This window comes from Struthio camelus, chromosome 3, assembly GCF_040807025.1.
Source record: "Struthio camelus isolate bStrCam1 chromosome 3, bStrCam1.hap1, whole genome shotgun sequence".
Lineage (NCBI taxonomy): Eukaryota > Metazoa > Chordata > Aves > Struthioniformes > Struthionidae > Struthio > Struthio camelus.
The window spans coordinates 47154340-47176523 of record NC_090944.1 but is presented as its reverse complement, the minus strand read 5'-3'; the positions used below and the strand labels follow the sequence as shown (position 1 = coordinate 47176523).

Below are 22184 nucleotides of genomic sequence, written 5' to 3'. Positions count from 1 at the left end.
GTGTAGGCCTAATGCTTTTTAATTATTTCAAGACTAACCAAAGATACTAATTTTTTATTTCAGGAACTGCATCTGTGGCTGTTGCAGGTCTTCTTGCAGCTTTGCGTATCACTAAGAACAAGTTATCAGATCACACAGTGTTATTCCAGGGAGCTGGAGAGGTACGTGTTTTATACTTCAGGAAAAATTTTCCCAAGAAGACTTTTGTTAGTATTTAACCAAGTTATATGTATCCAGTTCACAAGAAGATTAAGTGGGTAGAGTGATCACTAACAGCTGCTGAAAGTCTCTTCTTATGTTCTCAAATGTAAACTTAAAAAAAAATCTCTAGATCATCTGCTCAAGCCTCATATTTTTCAAAACACATTTTGAGGAGGTCTGTTCTCTTTTTAAAACTTCAAGTCTTAGCTTTTCAGATGTAAATCATCAAGCTACTCTCAATATAAACAATCAAACCAAAATTTTTGGTAAGATGAGGAAACATATCGGGTCACTAAAGAGAGATTAAATAAAATATGTTTACCAGTGTCAGTGTTACTTAATAAGACGCTATTCCCCTTTGATTTTTGCCATCACTACTAGAGTTTTTCAGTATTCTGCATGTCAAGATTATCCATTTCTGAAGATTTTTTGTGCACATGATTTTTGATATTATTTTTGCAGGGTAAGCTTTCCTAAGTTGCTGTGAGTTACTGTTTCTAAGCTTCTTACAAGTGAAGATCATACTTATCTACAGTGCGGTTAACTCTCATCTGTTGTACGAGGTCTGCTACCCTACGCTGGCTTCTGAAAAATACTATTCACGGTCAGCAAACCCTCTTCTGGGTACACTACGCTGCCCCAGCTGTGCGTAGTCCTGATGTTTTTAATTTGATCCGACACGTGGTGCTACTGAGATCAGGTCCCTAGTTTGCAGAAAGACCTGCATCCATGGCTGGCATATGTCAAAGCTTTTCACGTCAAGACAGTCCATCTCTCTAAAGTTCCTTTCCCTTTTTTTTTTTCCATGCTCAACAGAAATGAATCCGTGGTCTAATATGTATTTTTTTCCAGTAATATTGTCAATATGCTTGTTACCACAAAGAGGGAATGGCAGATATCATCCCTGACATAGGAGCTTCCGCTGAATAAAACTACATATTTCTTAACTGTTAGGCAGGAAAAGGGGAATCTTGCTTGATTCTCGGGGAAACTAAATAGTGAATAACAAGAACCAGAAGCAACCCCGTAAGTATTTATACTGAGTTAGTAATCAAAATTACTCAGTGCTCTGTTGGCTCATTCTGTTGCCTGTTTTTCAATCCATGCGTATGTGACACTCGATCTGTTGGATGACATATTATAGAATCTAGTAGGAATTATACACGTTTCAGCAAAATATTGGTAAGTGAATCTTTTCTTGCCCCTTCTTTCACTGGGAGCACAGCCAAGATAAGTCTGGAGTTACAAAACGTATGAATAGTAGGTGGAAGGAGACTTGCCTTCTTGATGGACATTTTAAAGAAAGATTGGGAGCAAAACTTATTTTAGGACTGTATTTTACTTTCTGGGATGCAGAGTGCAGTTTCCTGTGGTTTAAATTGCCAAAAAATCTAATGAATAAAATTAAATTTCAAAGAAGAAAAATACTTAGAGTATTCTCAGATGATTGCGTGGAATAAGTGTTAGTTTTAACAATTTATATTAGAGTTTGTGTCTTATGCTGTTCATATTGCAAATACCATCTTAGCATGTATTATACCTTTAACTCTGGCTTCTAACTACTAAATGGTAGTTCTTGTTCATTAGTGTTTACTTTATGAAAAAATAATTATCTCGTTTTATTGTTAAATAAAGTTAAGAAGCTTACTTAAAATAATGGGTAAAGGAATTAAGTGACGACGAGATTGCTTTCATTTTTAGTTTTGTAGACTAATTTTCCTCTCTTTTTTTTTTTCTTCAGGCTGCACTGGGGATAGCAAACCTCATTGTTATGGCTATGGAAAAAGAAGGGGTATCTAAAGATGTGGCTGTCAAAAGGATATGGATGGTTGACTCAAAGGGATTAATAGTAAAGGTAATACAATGTTCTCATTCCCCTACGTATCATGATAGTTATTTGCAGTCTGTAGACAAAGGCAAGAACATATTTTTTGTTTGCTTATACTAATGCAGTTTCTATCTCTTGATGTAGCAAGATGCTTTGCTTTTCTATGTGCATTAGATCAAAGACAGACACTTAAGTTGTTTCAGTGGGAGCATGATTATGCTGGGAGGTCCTGCACCATTTCTATTAGGGATGATCACATAAGGAGATTTTTTCAGCGGTTCAGTTAAAAAGTACTTAAGGAAAGAAATGTTCAACCTATGGGTTTAATATTTCGCCCATAAATACAACTGTTAGTTATTAGCACAGTCTTGGGTGAAGATGTATATGTATGCTATTAGGATAGCATTCAAGGGTGTTTTTAAAAGGGAATAAGAATATTTTTGAAGAGAATATTTTTCCTGGTGTTGCAAAAATGTCATCCTTCTGTGAGAATGGAGATATGTTGCGTCAAATAGCTTCTACGCACAGTGACACAGCTCATGTTGCAGATGTTGTGGTTTGCAGTGCTATCAACACTGGTCAGAATCTGAAGTTGCTGAGAGACTTCATCAGTCACCCTTACCTCATTCCTTCCATATGCCAAAATAAAGAAACATATGTATTCCAAGTGCCAAAATAAAGAAACTGGTGTGCTTTAAAAGGTGGTTATGCATTTAATAGTTTGTGAGCTACTTGAAAGAAATGCATGAGAGCCCAGTTGGCTTCAGATTTTTACCTAGCATTTTGTTGACATTGTTTCTGCTCGCCTCTGTTGGTAAAGAAAGGCTTAGACTGACTCATGTGCAGTGTTCTTCTTTACCTTTTGAATATTTAGGGTATTTTGTAATTTGCATAGCCTTGCATCAGGAGCTTGCATAATTTGTGTAGCCTTGCATCAGGAGCTTTCATTCTGCAATCAGTATGTGTAACCTCCAAAATCATCCATGTTGGTTTATTAAACTACATCACAGCGCCGTTCACTCCTGCTGTTATGGGGAAGATAGATAGTAAGACCATAGACAAAGAGGTGGAAGGATGTTATAAAGGACATCCCTTGCCAAAGAGCACAAAAATAGTCTGATCAGGTGCAGAAGTATGCTGCTACTTCCTATGTATCTAAGATATACGTTTTTCCACTTATTATTTTAAATGAATGCTTTTAAAGTTTTTTGCTATTCGTCTAATAATCTCAAAGTGCTTTGGGTCCAAACATGGTTGAGTGAAGGCTTGTGTATCTTCACTGGCTGATGAAATCTAGAGTTTACCAGAGAAGAATGGTTTGCTGCACAGTTTCCTCCACCATAAAGACTGGGAAAACGATTGTAAAATAATATAATTGGACTAAAATCACCTTCTGGTGATATTAAGAAAACAAAGTGACGCAGAGGACAGAAATATAGGAACTTCACAGCTCTAAAGCAGTGAAACAGGTCTCAGTTGCATGTCTGCCTGCTAAGGTGGTCGAGCAGCCTTTCTTCCCTCATACTTATTTCCTCTGGCTGCTTATTTGACACTTCTTGCTGCTGCTGCTAATTTCCTCATGAGCTGAGAAGGCAGAGTGTTGCTATCAGTACACAGCAACTCATTCTCTTGCACAGTTTCGAAGTTTGTGGTGGCTTCAGTGACTGTATCCTTTGCTCACCATCTTTGAGCTTCAGTGTGCTCAAGTATTTCTGTTGTCCAGGGCCAAAGGCAATCGGTCTCGCGCAGCCTGCAAGTTCCTTCTGTTCAGTTGCTTATTCTTTTTAGTAGGGCTTTCTCTTGTATTTTGTCCAAAAAGCAGTCCACTGAGTTTCATGTCCTGCCTGGAATGTATTTGTGAACTGTTCATGATGGCCAGACGTAACAGCTGCCTGAGATAGATTAGGGTTGACCACGGCTTGGCTTGCTGGCGAATTTGTGTCCAGATGCTGATGTGAACAGTCAGAGCCTCGACTGCACGTTGCAAGTCATGCCTGGTTATCCTGGGAGGCCTCACAGCACAAATCGCCAAGTCTGGCCACCCAGAGGCCAAGTCTGGCCAACTCGAGGATGTATGGGCATCTCCTTCTGCAGCTTATTGCACTGCATGAGCTTCGGAAGAGCCAGCTGGAGATGGAAGGGAGTAATATTTCAGTGTGTGGCCAGAGCTGGGCATAAGGAAGCTGGTCTTTGGTCGAGGGCTTTTTAAGTCTTGTCTTTGTTTTCTTCTGTAGCTGAATGTTCCAAAAAAAGTTAACAGATTATCAAAAAACAGGAAAATATAACTTAAGCCTCTTGAAGCTTGCGATTTAACTGCTGGTTAGTCATATTTACAACATGTAAATTATTAAACTATTCCTGAACGCTCTGATTACTTTCACCAGCCTATCTGAGAGGCAATACCTTACTTAGGCACACTTAGGAAATTATTTTGGCTTTAGCTGATCACAGGAAGTGCTACAAGAGTAGGATGACGTTGCAGAGTCTTAGAAATGAGATAAGACAAGCAAAAGGAATGAGATTTGAGAGAAAAATGGAAGATGGGGAGAATTCTCTTGTCAGAAATCTTTCCATTGCAAAGAAAAGATTTGTCAAACCAAAGGCTAGCTCACCTGTTAATGGTCCTTGGATAAACTAACCTGGCTTTTATTTCTTATTACCAAGGAGGTGTATCAAAGGAAACCCATGCAATGACAGCCCATTAAAATTTGCCCTATCGAAAGCTGCCTGATCAAAACAATTTTAGCTGAGGTGCGGAGATCCTTCCAGTCCTAGAAATATTCAAATCTATTGCTTTGGCAGTCTGAGAAATAACAGAATCTCTGAGGACTCCTACACAGCAATTCCTTTGTCCAAATAAACTAATTTTTACACTGTTTTAATTTCCTTCTGTCCTTTGATCAATAATATTGCAGTGCCTGATTACAGATTTAACCATTGTTTCTCCTTCCATTTACTTTTGCATAGTTTTTCAACCAGTGCAAACCAAAGGAAAATGACCTTGAAGCTCTGTTGACCTGAATGTGAGCAGTTTCCCCCTTCCTCCCTCCCTCCAAAAGCTGCCACGAAGTCACTTATCAGGCTTTTATGGAGGATTTTTCCTTTGTGGCTTATAAATTTTTCAAGTGCAGCTGTGTTTTCATTTTCTTGGAGGAATGTTTTTTTTTTTTTGCCCTGGGAACCATCTTTCTTCATTAAACTGAATTTGATGACCAGCTTTTCTGCTATGTTGTGGTGAAAGAGCTTGTAATTAAAGTTATGTTTACTGAACTATCTATAGTTTTGTTCTCTGCTTATTATGGAGACCTTGCAATGTTGTTTATATTTAAGAGGTTTTTTTACATCTATTTGTTATGCTTTATACACCTTTTGACACCTTTATGCACTTTTTTTCCCAGAGGAGATGAGGAAGGGAGGTGGGTCATAATACTGTTAGAATTTTGGCACTTGAATGATATGAATTTACTCTTTGAAATAGCTATTATCGCTCCTTTTGAAAGGCCTATTTAGGTATACCAGTGCATTTGCACTGAAGTTTTAATGTTTAATTAAATTGCACTTTTAAATTTACTTTTGCAGTCTTGTGTACTTGGAAACTATGTATAAGCAGCTGGGATTGGTATTTAACTCTGAACGTTGTCATAGGAACTTCTTGAGGAATGTATTTGACTATACAAATACACTAATGGGTAGGGTCTCCCACATTCCTCTTCTTTCCCATAATTCCACTGTTAGGATTTTTTCTGTTAATCACACAAATATACTTAAATGTGTCATGTGTGGCAAACACTTTTTGTGTCTTTTTTTTAAAGCTGTCATTGTGATGTGCAGCTAGATTGGTGGCCACATTTTCACCCATGAACTCCAAAGACAGTGAACTCTTTTGTGTCAAGTAGCTGACAAGGCAGAAAGTGAGGAACAGTATTAGGATGTTCATTTAGTAGGGGCTGACCCTGGCAAAAAATGAGAAATGAGCTTCTACCATTGTTGGCATATTCCAGGAATGTGTTACAAAACCTTCTTTTTTTTCTTTGTTAAGGCAATTATTAACAGTAGGGTAAGGTGACCGGCAAGATAGCTCTTGAGCTGCCCGGGGACATCATGCAAATAGTAAAGCATTTTGATATTTAAAGAGACTCAGTAGCTCGTCTGCCCCTTCCCCCCTGCCCCGATGATGGATCACAGGCTGACAGGGGTGCTTCTTGGCTGCCAAGCACAATTTACTTCTCCTGTGGTGAAATTTACCCCGAATTTGCAAGAAAGCATAAGATTTTTGTATGCCGTGTAAGCTCTGGGGCTCAAATGGGATTCTTACACATAGGGATGAATCCTCAGTTTTGAAGAGTATGTCAGATTGGAACAACGTTACTCCTGATGGTTTTGTACTCCAAGTTGGGAGTACAAACACAATAATTATTGTGTCTAATCAAATACCTTGTGTTTTAAACATGCATTAGATGTGTGATCTTATCCATTGTAAGACTTCAGACCATTCAGGTGAAACCCAAACTGAATAACAAGCACAGAAACATCAGCTGAGGTCGGATGGTTTTAGGTCTCAGAGCATGAAACTTTCTTACAGGAGGAGCACCGGACAGCAAGAGATTACCAATTTCTGTGGTCCTAATTAATTCAATTGGAAATTCCTAGATAATCCAATAGGTTATCCTCTGAACCGTTTTCATGGGAATGTGAACCATACCATCCTTGTCCTCCTCCTCTCCCCACTGGAAGACCCCTGGCAACCTGATCTGGAAAAGTTCCTCCCAGCCAATCATCGGGCTCTGGACACAACCCTGATTAAAGTCTGTGGTTTGGTCAAAGTTGAATACAAGGTTCAGGCTTTTTTAGAGAATGATGAAGAGCAGGGAGGAAACTGATCTGAGACTGATACCAGAATTTCAGTGTCACGTACGTGTGGACGCTCCTGTTACAGTCACCGGAGCTCTTCTGTAATACACGGAGAAGCCTGTAGAGCTCACAATATCGAGTGTCTTAATGCCAATCTGAATCCCACCCTGGTTGTCTTATTGTTGCTGAATGTGTTTATATGCTCCCAACCAGTTTTACCAATTACCACCTTGAAAATAATGTTTGGATTTTATTCTAGGTACTGATTTGATAAAGGGTTTTGATCTTGATTTTTATGTACAGCTTAATGTTACATTATTCTAATGTCAAAATAATATCAGTTATTTTGACTCTACTTTTGTCCTTGATCAGGCCGTTTATGGCTAACTGCAACTGTGTGTCGCTTTTTGAGCCCAAAGCCTCCATTACGTCTTAGCAAAGATTGTCTTGGCTATCTCCAAGTCACTAAAGTTACTTAAAGTAGTTTCTGCCTTGTTTTGCTAATGTACTATCCCAAGGAGACAATCCTTTTTTTTCGCTTGTCAGTTATTCCCACCTCTGGTCTTTAATTAATCTATGCAGTATCATCTTGCATTTATCCTGCTCTATATGAAATATAAAGTTTGCGGAGAGGAAATACTTTGAATGCTTGCAGTATTACTTACACTGGAACAGTAGTATAGAAACAGTTGATGGGTTTGATAGGACTGGGCAAAATGGTGATTGATGTGGTATTGTCGGGTAATGTCCGCATTATTCTCTCTGAAAGTGGCACCACCAAAAATTTGAGTTTTAAATTCGTTTGGTTCACATATAACTCTTTCCTCTTGGACACGACATACATTAGATGTACTGATGAGATGGTGACATAATTTGGATGGTATATGATTTTCTATTATTGAAATGAATGATCATTTTGCTCCATTTTGTTTCTGTTGTTCTGTGGCTTCCTAACTGGCCCTGCTTCCCAGATCTTGTCTTGCTGGAATAGTTGTATTTGTAAACTTTGTCCTGCCTGTTATCCATGTTTGCTTATATACGTGGAAGGTGTATTTTAAACACTTGACAGGACTTAACGGTAACAGCCATAATCTTGTAATAATATATTTTTAAGTCGACACTGGAAGAACATTACCTACATCTGATGTTTTACTGCTGACCATTATGACAATACGTGCTCAAAATGTGTTTTTTTTTAAATGATTGGCAGCAAAATATTTGTTGATTCTATGTCCCAGTTCCCTCGTCCATCTGCGTGGTCTGAATCTGCTCTTTTTACCCTTAGCTGCGTGTGTTAGGTGAAAACCTTGGAATTAGGACCCTGGTATGGAGGTTTGAAGGATTTTGGTTTTGGTTTTTTAATTCCTGAGCAAGAGTGCCCATCACCTGCAAGCCCTTTGCCTTCAGGAACCTGTGAGTTCATATCCATACCTTCACTTTTTTTTTTTTTTTAATATTTCTTCTGTACTTCTCATAACCTATACAAGGCAGCCTGGCATCCTTCTGGCAAACTCTTTGCATGTCTTGGACCTGGCTTGTCCGTTCCCGTTGGTGCTCCTGGGGGAGCACCCAGAGACGTCCCCCAACTGAGCCGTGCCTCCAGCTGCTGCCTCCAGTCCTCCCTGCGGTTTGCCAGCACCTTTAGCCACGGATTTGTGCGTGGCGAAAAAAACCAAAAGAAGCCCTGTAGAGATTGTCTCCCAACACAGAGGTTTTCCAGCTCTTACCTACACGCTTTTTTTCTTCCTTCTTCCTGGATGCTCTAACAACTGCTTCTTTTTTGTTTGTTTTGCTTTGAACTCTGCAGTAAGGAACCCATAGGAAAAAAAAATGTATGCAGTTGGAAATACTCTCCTTACTAATGAACCGCTTTGCTTTTCGGTCTACAGTTCTCTTATTTTTGCGATTCTCATCTCTCCAGTATTTAAGAAGCTCGGCTGCATTTATGCGTTTATCTGTGTACCGATCTCTGTTCTCTTGTTTAAATACGCTGCGGCTGACACAGTCGAACGGAGGCGTCTTTATAGATAGATTTGTGCCTCCCAGGTTCTGGGACGGGCCAAGCGCCAGCGCTGTGGCTAACGTAGGACAGTGCCGTCATTAAACGCTGTCCCTCGGCTGCCTCCGAGGCGATGGCCAGAGCTAATCCTGGAGAGCCTCCCGCCATGCCCCTTTGGCCGCACTCTCAGAAGGCTTCTGTGCTGGTCAGCACGGGCACCCGCCGCAGCCCCGGCGGGAGCAGCTCACTCAGCCCACGGCCTTCGACTTCCGCTTGCCGGTATTTGTAAGATTTGCCACCTGTTTGTTAATATCTTGTATAGACGTCTGCTGTGCAGTTTTAATAGCTGTTTTCTATGAGTTTCCTCGGGGTTTTACTGATGGGTCAATTTTGTTTCATTTCCCGAGCGTCGACTCGGTTCTGTCATATGATGATATGAGCATGTTTCTGTGGAAATTGTGGTGTACATTTACTTAAAGCCTGATCCCAGTATTTCTTTTCTTTGTTGTGCTCTTTATCGACAACCGAATGTCTAAAAATTGGTGTGAGTGCAAATGAGAAACACAAACCGGTTTTCATAAAGCTATTAACTACTGAGTCCCGTACTACTTTTGCCCCTGGAACTGAAAGGTCCTGGCATCCGAGTATCCACGTGTTGTTATCAAAGTGACCCTCTCTTCTCCAGGAGGGAGTATGGGTGTTTTAGAATTGCCAGGATCTTTCATGCATAATGTCCCCCTCAGAGAATGCTGCTGTTGTTTCTTTATCTCCGTACTTCATCTGCCGACTTAACACAGTCCACACTGTAACTCATTTGCTAATACAGAATTTAGCTCATGTTACTTTACATGTGAGATACCGCGGGAGCTACTAACATAGCAACATATCTGTTTTCAGGCTGCTTTGTTCTCTTTTGTCCAGATCCAAAACCTCCGGTAGGTTTCTTGGTACAAAATGATACTATGACAGAGACAGTATTTTTCTGAGTGTATTTAATACTCTTCACCTTCAGCGTTCTTGTGAAGGCGTGTTGTTTAGTTTGTTATCTAGGCAGCCCAGGTATCATTAAAGAGGCTATGGTTGCCTTTCTAGTACTTTATTTTTTGTTTTGTTTTTTTTTGTTCAAGCATCTGGCAAATTACCTGTTCTATGAAAGTTAAGAAAATGATATGAAGATACATGACGATGAGAAAGATTATACAAGGAAAGATTGCCCCTTTTTAAAATACTTTTTTGGATGCCGTTGTCAAGTTGGAAGAGTGAGTCCATCAAGCACAAATATTATTGCCAGAGCTAAAAGAATAAATTGGAAAGTTACAGCAAGAAGGGCATATAACCTCTTTTTCCAGCTTTGCCTTCCTTCTACTGAATGGTTTTGCGTCCTCCATCTGAACAGCTGTGCAGGGATCACAGTAAGAGTCTATTAGTTCATCTATTGATTTCAATGGGAAAAGACTTTCTGCATGGATTTTGGGAGTGTCATTTGATGCAGGAATGTTGCTTGTTATACGTCACAGTATGCTATTAAGACGACTTAAGACAACTGCTGTCTGACCTAGACGACTCTTCATACTGCTGTTTGAACAGAGCAATAACTTCCTCTGATAGGAACTTCTGAAAAAAAATCCCTCTCCTGTGTGGCAAGCATTGAAGGGCTTCCCTAAAACAGTGAGACTGTATTAGGCTGGGCATGCTGAAAGGGATGCATCTTTAGATGACTGATTTTCTAAGCCTTCTCCTGGATGAATGAATGTTTTCATAATGCTAAAAGAGCCAGACAGAGGACTTAGCGGACAGCTACAAACGGGACTGAAGATGGTATTTCCACATAAAAGACTTGGTGCTGCACACACACAACACCAGAGTTTATTCAAATTCTTCCTTAGTATATTTTAAACTTTACCTCTTCACTTTAGAAAAAGGAGGGAAATGTCAATGAGCATTATGGTCTGTCAGTGTGTTAGAGCTCTGAAAGCAGAAGCAGGGCAGAGCAGAGCAGCTCTGGATTTATTGGAGAGAAAAAATACTGCCTAAAACACTGTCCTCTAAATTGTTGGAGTTGTGTAACCAAATCAGTTAGCTGGTCTTGAAATCTCAGTCACAGCTGTTAGGGGGCTTTATGTAGCTCTTTTAGGACCACTGAATTAACAATTAAAATACTTTTTTTTTTACAGTATATTTAAAGATGTAAAAAAAACCCAAACCATAGGATTTATTTTACAGGCATTTGCAAGCGAAAATCTGCATGTATCTAACTATTGTTATTTTTGCTAAGCCACAGAACTGAATATTTCATTCTTAGTTAATATACTAGAAAAATATTTACTTGGAGACGTGATTCATTCTGACTAATGGGATCAAGCTAATTCGGACCAAAGCTGGAATAAAGAAAAAAGCTTAAAATTGTTTTCTTTAGAATGCTAGAGTGCCCTGTGTGAAATTAAAATAGGGGAGAAGTGAATCTGAGCTTACACTGACCCATCTGGCTAGCACAATTTACCTCACTAGTTTCTGTAGCCAGTGGCCCATGAAGGGTTGTAGTAGATCACATCCAGCTTACTTTTTGAGTCTTCATTTATAGCTAATTTAACAGGACATGACCTTCAGTGTGAGTTGGAAATGGGACTTCGAATCCTTGGTGTTACATCAATAGGTGTTTTAACAGTTCTGCCATAATCTTAATTTTAAAATGTTGAAGCACCTCCTCCAAAGCAAACTGAACGGGTAAAACTGTGCAAAAAGAGTAATTCTGTTTCGTGGAGGATTTTGGTTATTTTAATTTTTGCTCTGATCAAAAATTAAAATAAAAGAACGTCAACATTTTTCTCCACAAAGATGTCAGCCTTGCCTCATAGCTGTTGCATGCTGTGGAAATATTGGAGGTCTCACTTCCGAGCAGATCTTTCCCAGCAGAGTTCCCCAGACCTGCAGATCCTAGAGGCCCTCGGAGCTCCAAATCTGAGACACTCTGGAAAGGGAGCTGGCCCTGCGGCATAGCTTTTAGAGGTAGTCTCTTTTCTCGTGGTAGCCCAGGGCACTCTCCCTGGAGACTAGATCCCAAGACTAGATCTAAAATGCAATTCCTCAGTAACTGCCTGAAAAGCGATTAAGAAACCAATTGGAGATACAGGCAGCAGATCAGAGAGGTCCTTACTGCACCTATTCCCGGCTTCCTGCGAAGCCTTCCTCAAGGCCGGGCTCTGTGGAGCCGCTTCCATTGCAATAAACCAGCAATAATAAGAAGGGCAAGTGTTTTTTATTATAATATTTTCAAATATTTCCAGCTACAAGCTTTTGGGTTGAAAATAACAAATGCATTTGTTTTTTGGTGACTAAAAAGAAAACTTCATTTTTTCCCCTCGACTATATTAAGGGAAATTCCTGTTTTAAAATGAGACGCATCAAAAACGTGTATTTAGACTGTGGTGACATCTGCTGGAGTACTGGAAAATAGCAGAGTTCAAAATTGTGTTGACAATGGAGTGATTCCAGCATGAATATGCCAAAAATTGGCAATATTGCGGCATTCTCTGGAGGCTGAGGATTTTACATTTTACCCACGAAGGAAACCAGGTGCTTGTATCAGAGTATTTCTGTGGTAATAGGTTATAAGAGAACACTTAAGATCCATATAAGTACATGCCAAAATAACCCTCTTAATTTGAAAACTCTGTATTTTGGTCACATAAGAAATCTGTAAAGGAGGATAATTTTGTGGAAATTCCTTATAATCAAGGGTGAGTCAGGAGAAGATGCCATCCTATGAGACAGAACAGCCCAGTCAGTCCTGACCACATACCAGGCCTACATGGCTCCCTCCTTCCTCTGGAAGCTTTTCTTGCAGTTAAAAATTAAAAAAAAAAAACCCAAAACCCTCTATTCTGTTTACCAATGCTTGTGGTTACTGTCCGAGAAGCAGCAGAGGAAGTCTGGTGACATGATTTGCACTGCAACACTTCGCCACATCACAGAGTCATCACAGAGTCTTTTTGTCTAAAGATTTTTCGTTCTTGTTAAAATTAAGCAAAAATACCATTAGAAGAGTAATCCCCGCTTGAATCCAATAGTATATCCAGTTCTAAAGGGAGTCAGAGTTGTCAAATTCATAGACTTCAGTTGAATCAGGAATGAGTTCAGTATAGTTTTAGCTAACTTGCTAAGATTAAGGAAACTTTTGTCCAGTCATGTCAGACAAGACTAGGGAGACAAAGATATGGACCTGTTCTGGCTATTTGGTCAAAATTATTTTTAACATTTTATTTTCCTCATGTATTTCCCCATCTGTATCAGTTAGTAGCTTGTCTGAAATTGTGACATTTTTGAGGGCCTGGGATTGTCTTTTAGATTTGTGCTTGAAAAGTGCCTAGGCAGTAAATTTTTCTAAGGCGTAAGGACATGAGTCTTAGCAGTGTACCCATTTTAAGCTGTTCTGCTGAAATTTTCAGATGCGTGTGTATAGAGATATCTAACATATTTAAACAACTAGCATAATTCTCTCAAGTTCTGGCCACTTCTTGCCCCCATCCCACATGACTTGCCCTCAGCTCAAATCCAGTTTGCAGAAGATGCGTGTAAATCACAGTCCATAGCCCTTTTTCCTGCCTATATCATATTCTGTTTGAAACACTCATTAGCCAGCGATGGCTGGACATTTGCTAGTATTGATCAGGTTGAAATTTGTTTCACAGTGAGTCAATTTTGATAATGCAAAAAGGATAAACCGGCCTTGTGGTTAGATTTAGTTTATTTCATCCTTAAGAATGAAAGAATTAAACGTCAACCATATTTAATTTAATTAAATGGGGCCACATAATGTCTATTTCAGTCTGTATACTTTTGCACCAGAAAACATTTGAAAAAACTAGAAGAATAGTACATTTATTTTGATAATAGTTACGAAATCCCCTTCCACCCAGTGCTTCCATGCTGTGTTATGTAAATATATTAATATTTTATCATCAGTGACTTTAAAAATGTGAGCAAATGTCAACAGGTATGGCAACTTTTAAGAACGCTTCAAAGAAGAAGTGCATGTTTTTTTCATACAATTGTTATTACAGTTGTGTTCTAGAGCTTTAGCAAGTTTAACATTATTGAATTTGATTTACCAACTTCTTGGAGAAATAGACGTGTCCTAAGCTGTGCTGAGAATGGTAGTTATGCGCAGTGTAACTTTTCCTATTTGTTGATAGACTCAAAAATTGAAAGGAAGTATGACATGTTAAACCGGATACTTTGGTAACTGATATCCCAGGATATTATGGTTCCAGTATACTTATAATAAATACTTTTTTTTTATTCCCTCGCTCAGGGGCGTGCCTCATTAACGTCTGAGAAAAAACATTTTGCCCATGAACACGATGAAATGAAAAATCTAGAAGATATCATTAAAGATATAAAACCATCTGTGCTAATAGGTAATTTCTTTTACTTCAAAGCAGTGACCTTATTCTCTGAAAAAAATAGGAATGTGGCTTTGTCTGGGGACAAGATCAAGTTCCTCTGAACAGAGTTCACCTTTGTTTTTTTAGAGAACACTAAGCACGTAGTGGATTCTGTTCAGCAACTGAACAAACAGTAACTACCCAACTACTAACTGTGTGGAACAGTGCTTTCCTTCCATAGCATCCATTTCACAGGGGGAATGATCCAAGCTGTTTTAGCCATCTACTGGAGAATCGGGTCGCTTCCCAAAATTACTTCTGATTTAATGTGTACGCTGTGATACAAACAACCTCAAAATTAGAATGAGGAACCTGAACACTAAGCACATGTAAAGCTGCGCTGAAATGCTCATTTGTGCATGAGTGACAACAGGTTTGAGAACTGACCCACGAGCCACCCGGGCTCCAGGCTTTCTGCTCCCTGACTGGGTTTGAATCCATTCCTGCTCTCTCAGAGAGGGAAGAGCAGTTCTTCTTCCTGCTGTTGAAGCCCATCATCCCCTGTGTGGAAAGGAGAATGGGGTTTCAGGTCATCGGTCTCTGAGCAAGAAAGAGGCTGCCTTCTACACGAGCTGGGGGAGAGGGACCGCCTTGGGAATAAAGAGCCTTAGGTTTATCTGTCCTTCACGTGTCGGATAGGCAGAGATCCAGATTTACTTGGCTTCTCAAAAACAAGAACCCGCCTCGGGCTTGGTGGAGCATCTGAGGTCTGGGCTGTGGTACTGGCTGCACCTCTACACTGCGGGAGCAACCAGACTGCCTTAGATGCTGTCATTCTGCAAGACGCGTTTAATCCCTGTGAAAAGCGTTTATAAGCATGGACCATACGGAGAACAGCAAGGCATCATTTTTAACCTCTGGTGGGATGGGAAGGCATTTATTCAGAAAGACTGTTGCTCTCAGGGAAGCTTCTTAAACTCAGAACAGCTCTCTGCAATTATTCATCAGTTGAGGCTGGAGATGATAATGATAATGAGCTGTAGAAGACAGACTTTTTTTCTTCTCCTTATGTCAGGAAAAAATGAAACCTAGCACACTGGGTTTGAGCGAAATGGTCTGGTCTATTGCATGAGACTTTAGGAGAGAGCTGCAGTTATCTACCCTTTATCTGGGAGTTAGATGATACATATCTATTTTTATAATTGGCCTGACAAAAGTAGAGTGAGAAATTCACCAAATGGCACAGGGGTGTAGGGGTTTTGGCATGTGTTGGGGACGACACCTAAGTGTCACCGTTGCAGCTGGACTTACGAGAACCAGTGCCATCAGAAGCTTCTCACGCTTGCTGGCACCGTAGGGCTGGGGTGCCTGCATTTCCCCCCAGAGAACAGGCTGCACCACTGCCCGCTCTGATACCACCAGCTGCTGGAGAATATCAACACCCGGCCGCCTGCCTAATTACATTTTGGCTGATACCCACTAGTTTGGTATAGGCCTTGTGCTAAGTTGCATATGAGGTATCTGAGTGTACTGGGCTTCAGCTTACAGTAGCAAGATGGTCTTTTTAAAAATACATGACATGGTGCCTCACTGTTACACATTTGCAAAGTATTTTATGAATTAGCTAATTACCATATTTGCAAGCATGTAATCCACAGAGCTTTAGAAGTACTGCTACTTGAAAGTAACACCCCAACCCCTTCCAATAATTCATACAAAATTAAAAGCCGAGGCAGGAAGGACGTTGATCAGATGTGCTGAGTGGAGGCTCTTGGAGACTGCCGAGACAGACCTTGGAAAAGCGGCTCCAGGTCAGGTTTCCCTGTGTTAGTTGCAGATCATAACATACGCTAATGCTGAATCACAGGGGTTGTATTTACAGATAATCTGGGAGCTGGACATATGAAAAAATAGTAATTTATAGCACGTAAAGAAGCAAAATATTTTATGCAGAACATTTTTTTAAACGCTTATGTTAGGAAAGAAGGTGAACTACATTTTACATGGGGAGGTATGCAGTAGAAGAGTTTGTTCTTTTAAAAGTGATGTGCATGATTTACCTCGAACAAATTGCATTTGTCTGCTTGTTACATGTGTGTTTTTCTTGCTTAGGAGTTGCTGCAACTGGTGGTGCTTTTACCCAACAAATTCTGCAGGATATGGCTGCTTTCAACAAACGTCCTATTATTTTTGCTCTCAGCAATCCTACCAGCAAAGCAGAGTGCACTGCTGAGCAGTGCTACAAGTATACAGAGGTAACCAAAGTTTAACATCTGCCCAGTATAATTAGTGCAAAGTAAATCTTACACTAAATTTAACGTGGGATAAAGATGGAGGATGCAATAGCAAATACTTACAGTGTTTCTGTGTATGCATAAAAATGAGTTAAATTAAATAGCAGCATTTTCTGATTCTGTCAAGACACAGTTTCACTCAAGTCAATACATGCCTGCACCCTCATAAATTTTTTAATAGCTTTTGTAGGATATAAGTCAAGATTTGCAGTTCTTTAATAAAAATGAGGCATCAGTAATTGTTAATCGCTAAAGCCTTAAGCCTGTTTTTGAGTTGTACCATTCTGTGTAATATAACTACACAGTGGCATGCTTTTCCTTAGAGATTTTATAACTGCTGTGCAGGATAAGAAAATACCTCAATATGGGAAACAGGATCTTTAAAATAGTTACTAAGAATAGGAGTGATGATTGATCCCCTTAGAAAGATTTCTGTTACTGAAACATGAGTGAAAAGTAAGAGAACTGTATTTCCTAATTATAAATGTAAGTAAGTGCCAGCAAACGTGTTCTCTTGTAATTCGGGCTAGAGTTTGCTGTACATGAGTAGTTGAATATATGTGTTTTATAGGGATTTTGTGTGGATTTCTTGTGAAGTACAGGGCAGTTTGCATGACAGTTTCACAGTATTTAGAAGACAAATTTAGCATGCCCATTCCCCACTGAGAAGTGCACAATTACAGTGCAATGCCAGAATCGGGGAAGTGGACTACACACAGGGTTGGTTATAATGGGAAGCTATATCTGGTAAGCGGATCAAAAGATACACTGCAGTATTTGATCTGTCACCAAAACATGTAATAAGCAGACCATGATAATACTGCGTGACACCAAACAAAACAGAATATGCTTTGAAGAGCTGAACAGGAATAGCTGTGTATTTAAAATGCACATTTTCAGTTCCCTAAAATAGGCACAGATATTTCTGATACAAAGCACTTTCTAAGTCTTTAACAGCAACATTTATCACTTTGGCAGTGTTTGCGTAAAGACTGGCTTCTCATGAGCGTCTCTTCCCCACCTAAATTTACTGCTTTAATTCTAGGGTACTCCCTCCTCAGCAAATCAAAGGCTCAGGACCTCTGGGCTGCTGATGTAGATCCTCTGAAAAGTCACTTACCTTATTATTCTAAAACTGCATTTTCTGGTTTAGAAATTACTTCCCTCTCCCTAGATGTCAGAAATGACGGGGGGGGAAATATGAACAGTGGTGCTGCAGATGGATCACTTGTGACTTCTGTCACCGTTAAATAGCACTGAACTGTGCTGGCCTCTGCTCAGATCAGTGAAAGTGAAAAGTGAGATTTCCCCATCAGACTTAAAACTTACCGACAACCGTGCAGTGGGCCATCTCTCAGCACTCTGATAGTATCACAACGCTAAATGCACATGCTACTGAATGATACCAGACCTAATGTTGCTAACGTTAAGCTATTAGCAACACGAGCCTTGTCTCCGCTTCTGGGCCACCCCATGTGCTTCCGTCCCTCCTCCCCAGCTGTCTGATGGCAGTGCCAGAGCTGGCCCTACCTGGCCTCTCTCCCTGCCGGTAGTGAGGAGCAGGAGAACGCCTGGAAGTCAACTGCGCTCCTTTTCCAGGCTCTACCTGCAGTGCTGCACCTGCTCCCCTATACATGCAGCTGGAGCTGCATGTATATTTGGGTCCTGGGAGCAGATTTAGAGGCCCCATGTGAACTACAACATACAGTGAGTTAGAGCCTGTTCTCTGGTCACAGAGTCACAAAAGAGTGGGTGTTGGAAGGCACCTCTGGAGATCATCAGTCCAACATCCCTGCTCAAGCAGGGTCAGCTACAGCAAATTGCCCAGGGCTGTGTCCAGTTAGGTTTTGAATATCTCCAAGGATGAAGACTCCACAACCTCTCTGGGCTTCAGCTACCCTCACAATGAAGAAGTATTTTCTTATCTTTAAACGGAATTTCCTGTGTTTCAGTTTGTGTCCATTGCCTCTCATCTTGTCACTGGGCACTACTGAGAAGAGTCTGGCTCCATCTTCCGTACACCCTTCCTTTAGATATTTATAAATATCTAAATAAATAAATATCTAAATAAATAATCAGGTGCCCTCTGAGCCTTCTCTTCTCCCAGCTAAACAGTCCCAGCTCTCTCAGCCTCTCCTCATATGAGAGATGCTGCACTTTCTCAGCACAAGTGATGTGGCATAGCTTGTATCTGCACAGTTAAACTCTCCAACTCCCCAAAACAGGTTGGCTCCTCCATACTGCCTGTTCGGACCAGTCTGTGCATGGTGTCTGGGCACTGTTGGGAACAGTGCTCATTGACAGTCCACAAAAATCTGCTAGGAGCATGCAAACAGTCTATTGGTATGGGATAATTGCACACCAGCGCCTGAGATAGTGCCCCGGCCGCATATCTTACGAGTGGAGCCAAAAGGTCCAGACAGAGGCAGTCCCATTGCGAACTTGTGCTCTCGGTCCCATGCTGGGATGACGTCCCAGGGACAGAGCTTGCCCCTCCGGCATTATGTTGGGCTGCAGAGTGGGTGCAGGTGCTTGGAGAGAGGAGCTTGGGAGAGGCAGAGACCCCTGCCTCTTCACAGTCCCTCAGAAATCCCTTACCCTTCATGCAAAGGTAACAAGGCAACGCTCAGTGGCGTTGGCACCATTTTTGTGGAAGATCTACCACGGTATTGGGAAAAATTCCAATAGCATTGCCCATCATTACCACAACAGTATTGTCCACTTTGAGTTTTACAGCTTTTAAGTATTTTGTGTATGCCTTCTTCCCATGTACCATTCTTCTAGCATGGAAGTACAAAATGAATAATTAATGCTGGCTGTCACTTTTCTTCTTCTAAATTATACTAATAGCTACCTTACTTGCATAAGGCAGTAGTTATTCTGTGACCTCAGATAGCTACGTAGAATAGCCAGTAATCTCTAGGATCGGCATCCTATTGCTCTTGACGCGTGTTGAGTCAAATAGTTGTAACACCCTGTCAGAAGAATGATTAAATAGATGTAACCCAGCTTCCACAGTGGTAGGTATTTAAAAGGGTGTACAAAATATTTCAGCAACTTCCTCTCAACTAACATCCTTTGTTTTGCTCTGGTCTTACCATTTAGGGACGTGGCATTTTTGCCAGTGGAAGTCCTTTTGATCCTGTCACTCTTCCAAGTGGGCAAACCCTATATCCTGGACAGGGTAACAATTCCTATGTGTTCCCAGGAGTTGCCCTTGGCGTTGTTTCATGTGGACTGAGACATATTGGTGAGGAGGTGTTCCTCACAACTGCTGAGGTACTGTATTAAAATTATTTAAATTCCGTAATTTAGTCACTGGGTAATAATGAACAATTAAATATAAACAGCTAAAGATAGTTTTTTAAGTGGGAAAAATATGGCTTTCTCTGTTTAAGATCTTTATTTGCAAGATATGTTGTTTTTTATAAATTCTATTTTGAACAAGTTATTTTTAAAAAGTTAATATTTGGTCGAAAGGGCATCTGATATAAACTTCACCTTCTGATGGAAAGCAGAGAAGAAAAAGGAAGACTTCAGTACTGTATTAACATAGGTGCATGCGCACATGTACAGTCTGCATACATGTGCACATAAATGTGTTTCTAGACTGAAAGAATCTATGTCCTGATGCTCGTAGCTTTGGGGTAACATTTGTGGGTGTTTGGCTTACAAATACTATTTGGCTTTCTTTTAGCTTTTTGCTATTTTTGAGTAGAGGTGTTGGCATCATATTTCTTGTCAACAATGGTGAAAGTGCTAGTCTATGGTTCCTTGCGCCACAATTTGATATAATTATCATGTTACTCTTCCCATTTTCTTTCCTATTCTTTTCTGCACTGATTCTTTTCTTTCTAAAAGCAATTTTTTATCATCTGTGTTCTGATGTTATCAAACTTTGCTCTCTCCTTCTTTTATCTCCACTCAGTGAACAAAGAGATGAACAGAGAGCAAACACATTTGGTCCTGGGGAGTCATTCCCCTCATTCACCACTTACTTGTGGTGATTTGGCTATGTTTAAAATTGAATACTTAAAACAACATATTTTTTACCAAAAAAAAAAAACCCCTAAAACAATAAGTCAATCTTTCTGTGGCCATTTCTCACTTGAGAAAGTTGTAACCTTCTGTGCTTTTCTGTGTCCAGCATCTTTGCTCCCCATGCACTATCCTCTCATTGCACCCTTACCACTCTGTCCTCCTGGCCTGCTCCTTCCCCCTCCTGCCCTGCCTTGCAGTTCTTCTGTCTTCCTTCACCTCTGGGTATTCTGCTCTTGGCTGGCACAGAGAGCCTCACTGGTCTCAGCTGGCCCCCACCCGCAGCAGAAGGGGTTCCCTCTGCTCGAGCTCCTGGCTGCTGGGCTCTTAGCACCACATTCCCAAGCCCATCCCTCCCAGAGGTGGCCCACGTTCAGCATAGAGAGCAGAAGGCCCTAAGCAGTGTGAGATGGTTTGACCGTGTCCATGCAAGGTCATTAAAAGCTGGATTCTTTTTTGCTTTTGTTAAGGGGGACGGCAAAGAGGGAGGTTAACCTCACTATACTGTGTTAACAGTAATTAACTTACATTCACCTCACTGGTGATTTCTACCAGGTACAGTTTGTATCAATTTACAATCCACAAAGCTTCACAGGAGTGCAGTGTGCTAGTCCCCAAGGCAGCCGAATGAGTGTGCTTGAGAAGAAATGGGAAGTGTCAGTTGCATACAGAGGAAGCCTAAAAACAAGTGAAAGTATCGACTATTATGGTGAAAGTATCGACTATTATGGAAAGCTCAACAAAGAGGAAAAAAAAAAAAAAAGATGCACAGATAGCAGGAATGAGATACCTGATTCGACCCTTCTAGCTTTCTCTAATGGATAGTGCCTTCAAAGACTCCTGCTCCTTGTGCCCTCTTCAGGGATTAAAGGGAAAAAAGTGATCTTTTACTGTCACTCTGAGGCAATTTTAATCCTATGAGCGTATGACTGGCCGTATGTGTGATACGAAGCTTTCTTAAAGAGTAGGCACTCGCATGCTACCCTAACTGAATTTCTGAGTTTTTTTTTTTTTAAGGTGTGTACTATGACTTCTTTAAAAAAGTTTACCAGCAGCTTGCCCTCTGTAAGAAAGACATTTGCAATTTCCATCTGTAAAATTAGTAAAAAGCCCAGACTGTCTCCACTGGCTTTAACCATCTTAGGAGGGCAATGATCCATCTTGTAAGTCTTTGGGTAATTATATCCTGCTGTTTTAAATCTTCCCCTGTAATTTCAGTTGGATATGGTGTTCTTTGCTTGCTGGTCTAAACTGCTGTGTTAAACAGTTGTCTTATTGTCGTTCTAGAAGTTGCTTCATTTTGGTTTGGATTAAATGGATCTTATATATAGAATGCTTTGGAATGGTGATGGATGGATGAAAGGTGACACATGGCGATCAAAGTATATTTTAAGTGGCAGTACGCAAAGTCAGCAGAAAGTCAATTGTGAGCAAAGATACTTAACTCTCAGAGAAGTAAAATGGTATCAGAAATCTTAAGAAAGCTTCTAAATTCTCTCTCAAGATAGAGGTTCTCTCCTGACTTTTCTTTTCTGGTAAAGATTTTGCTACATAAATGTCTTCTGAAGCATGAAAGTCCCTAATAAGTT

The 22184-nt window shown here is 40.4% G+C and overlaps 1 protein-coding gene across 1 annotated transcript in view; it reads left to right on the top strand.

The window, feature by feature from the left end:
• Window positions 1-22184, top strand: part of ME1 (malic enzyme 1) — a 196668-nt gene that overhangs the window by 169187 nt on the left and 5297 nt on the right. Inside the window, exons 8-12 of the mRNA XM_068937655.1 lie at window positions 64-161; window positions 1943-2056; window positions 14191-14296; window positions 16376-16518; window positions 19663-19836. Coding sequence (XP_068793756.1) covers window positions 64-161; window positions 1943-2056; window positions 14191-14296; window positions 16376-16518; window positions 19663-19836 — 635 coding nt within the window. The remainder of the gene's footprint in view (window positions 1-63; window positions 162-1942; window positions 2057-14190; window positions 14297-16375; window positions 16519-19662; window positions 19837-22184) is intronic.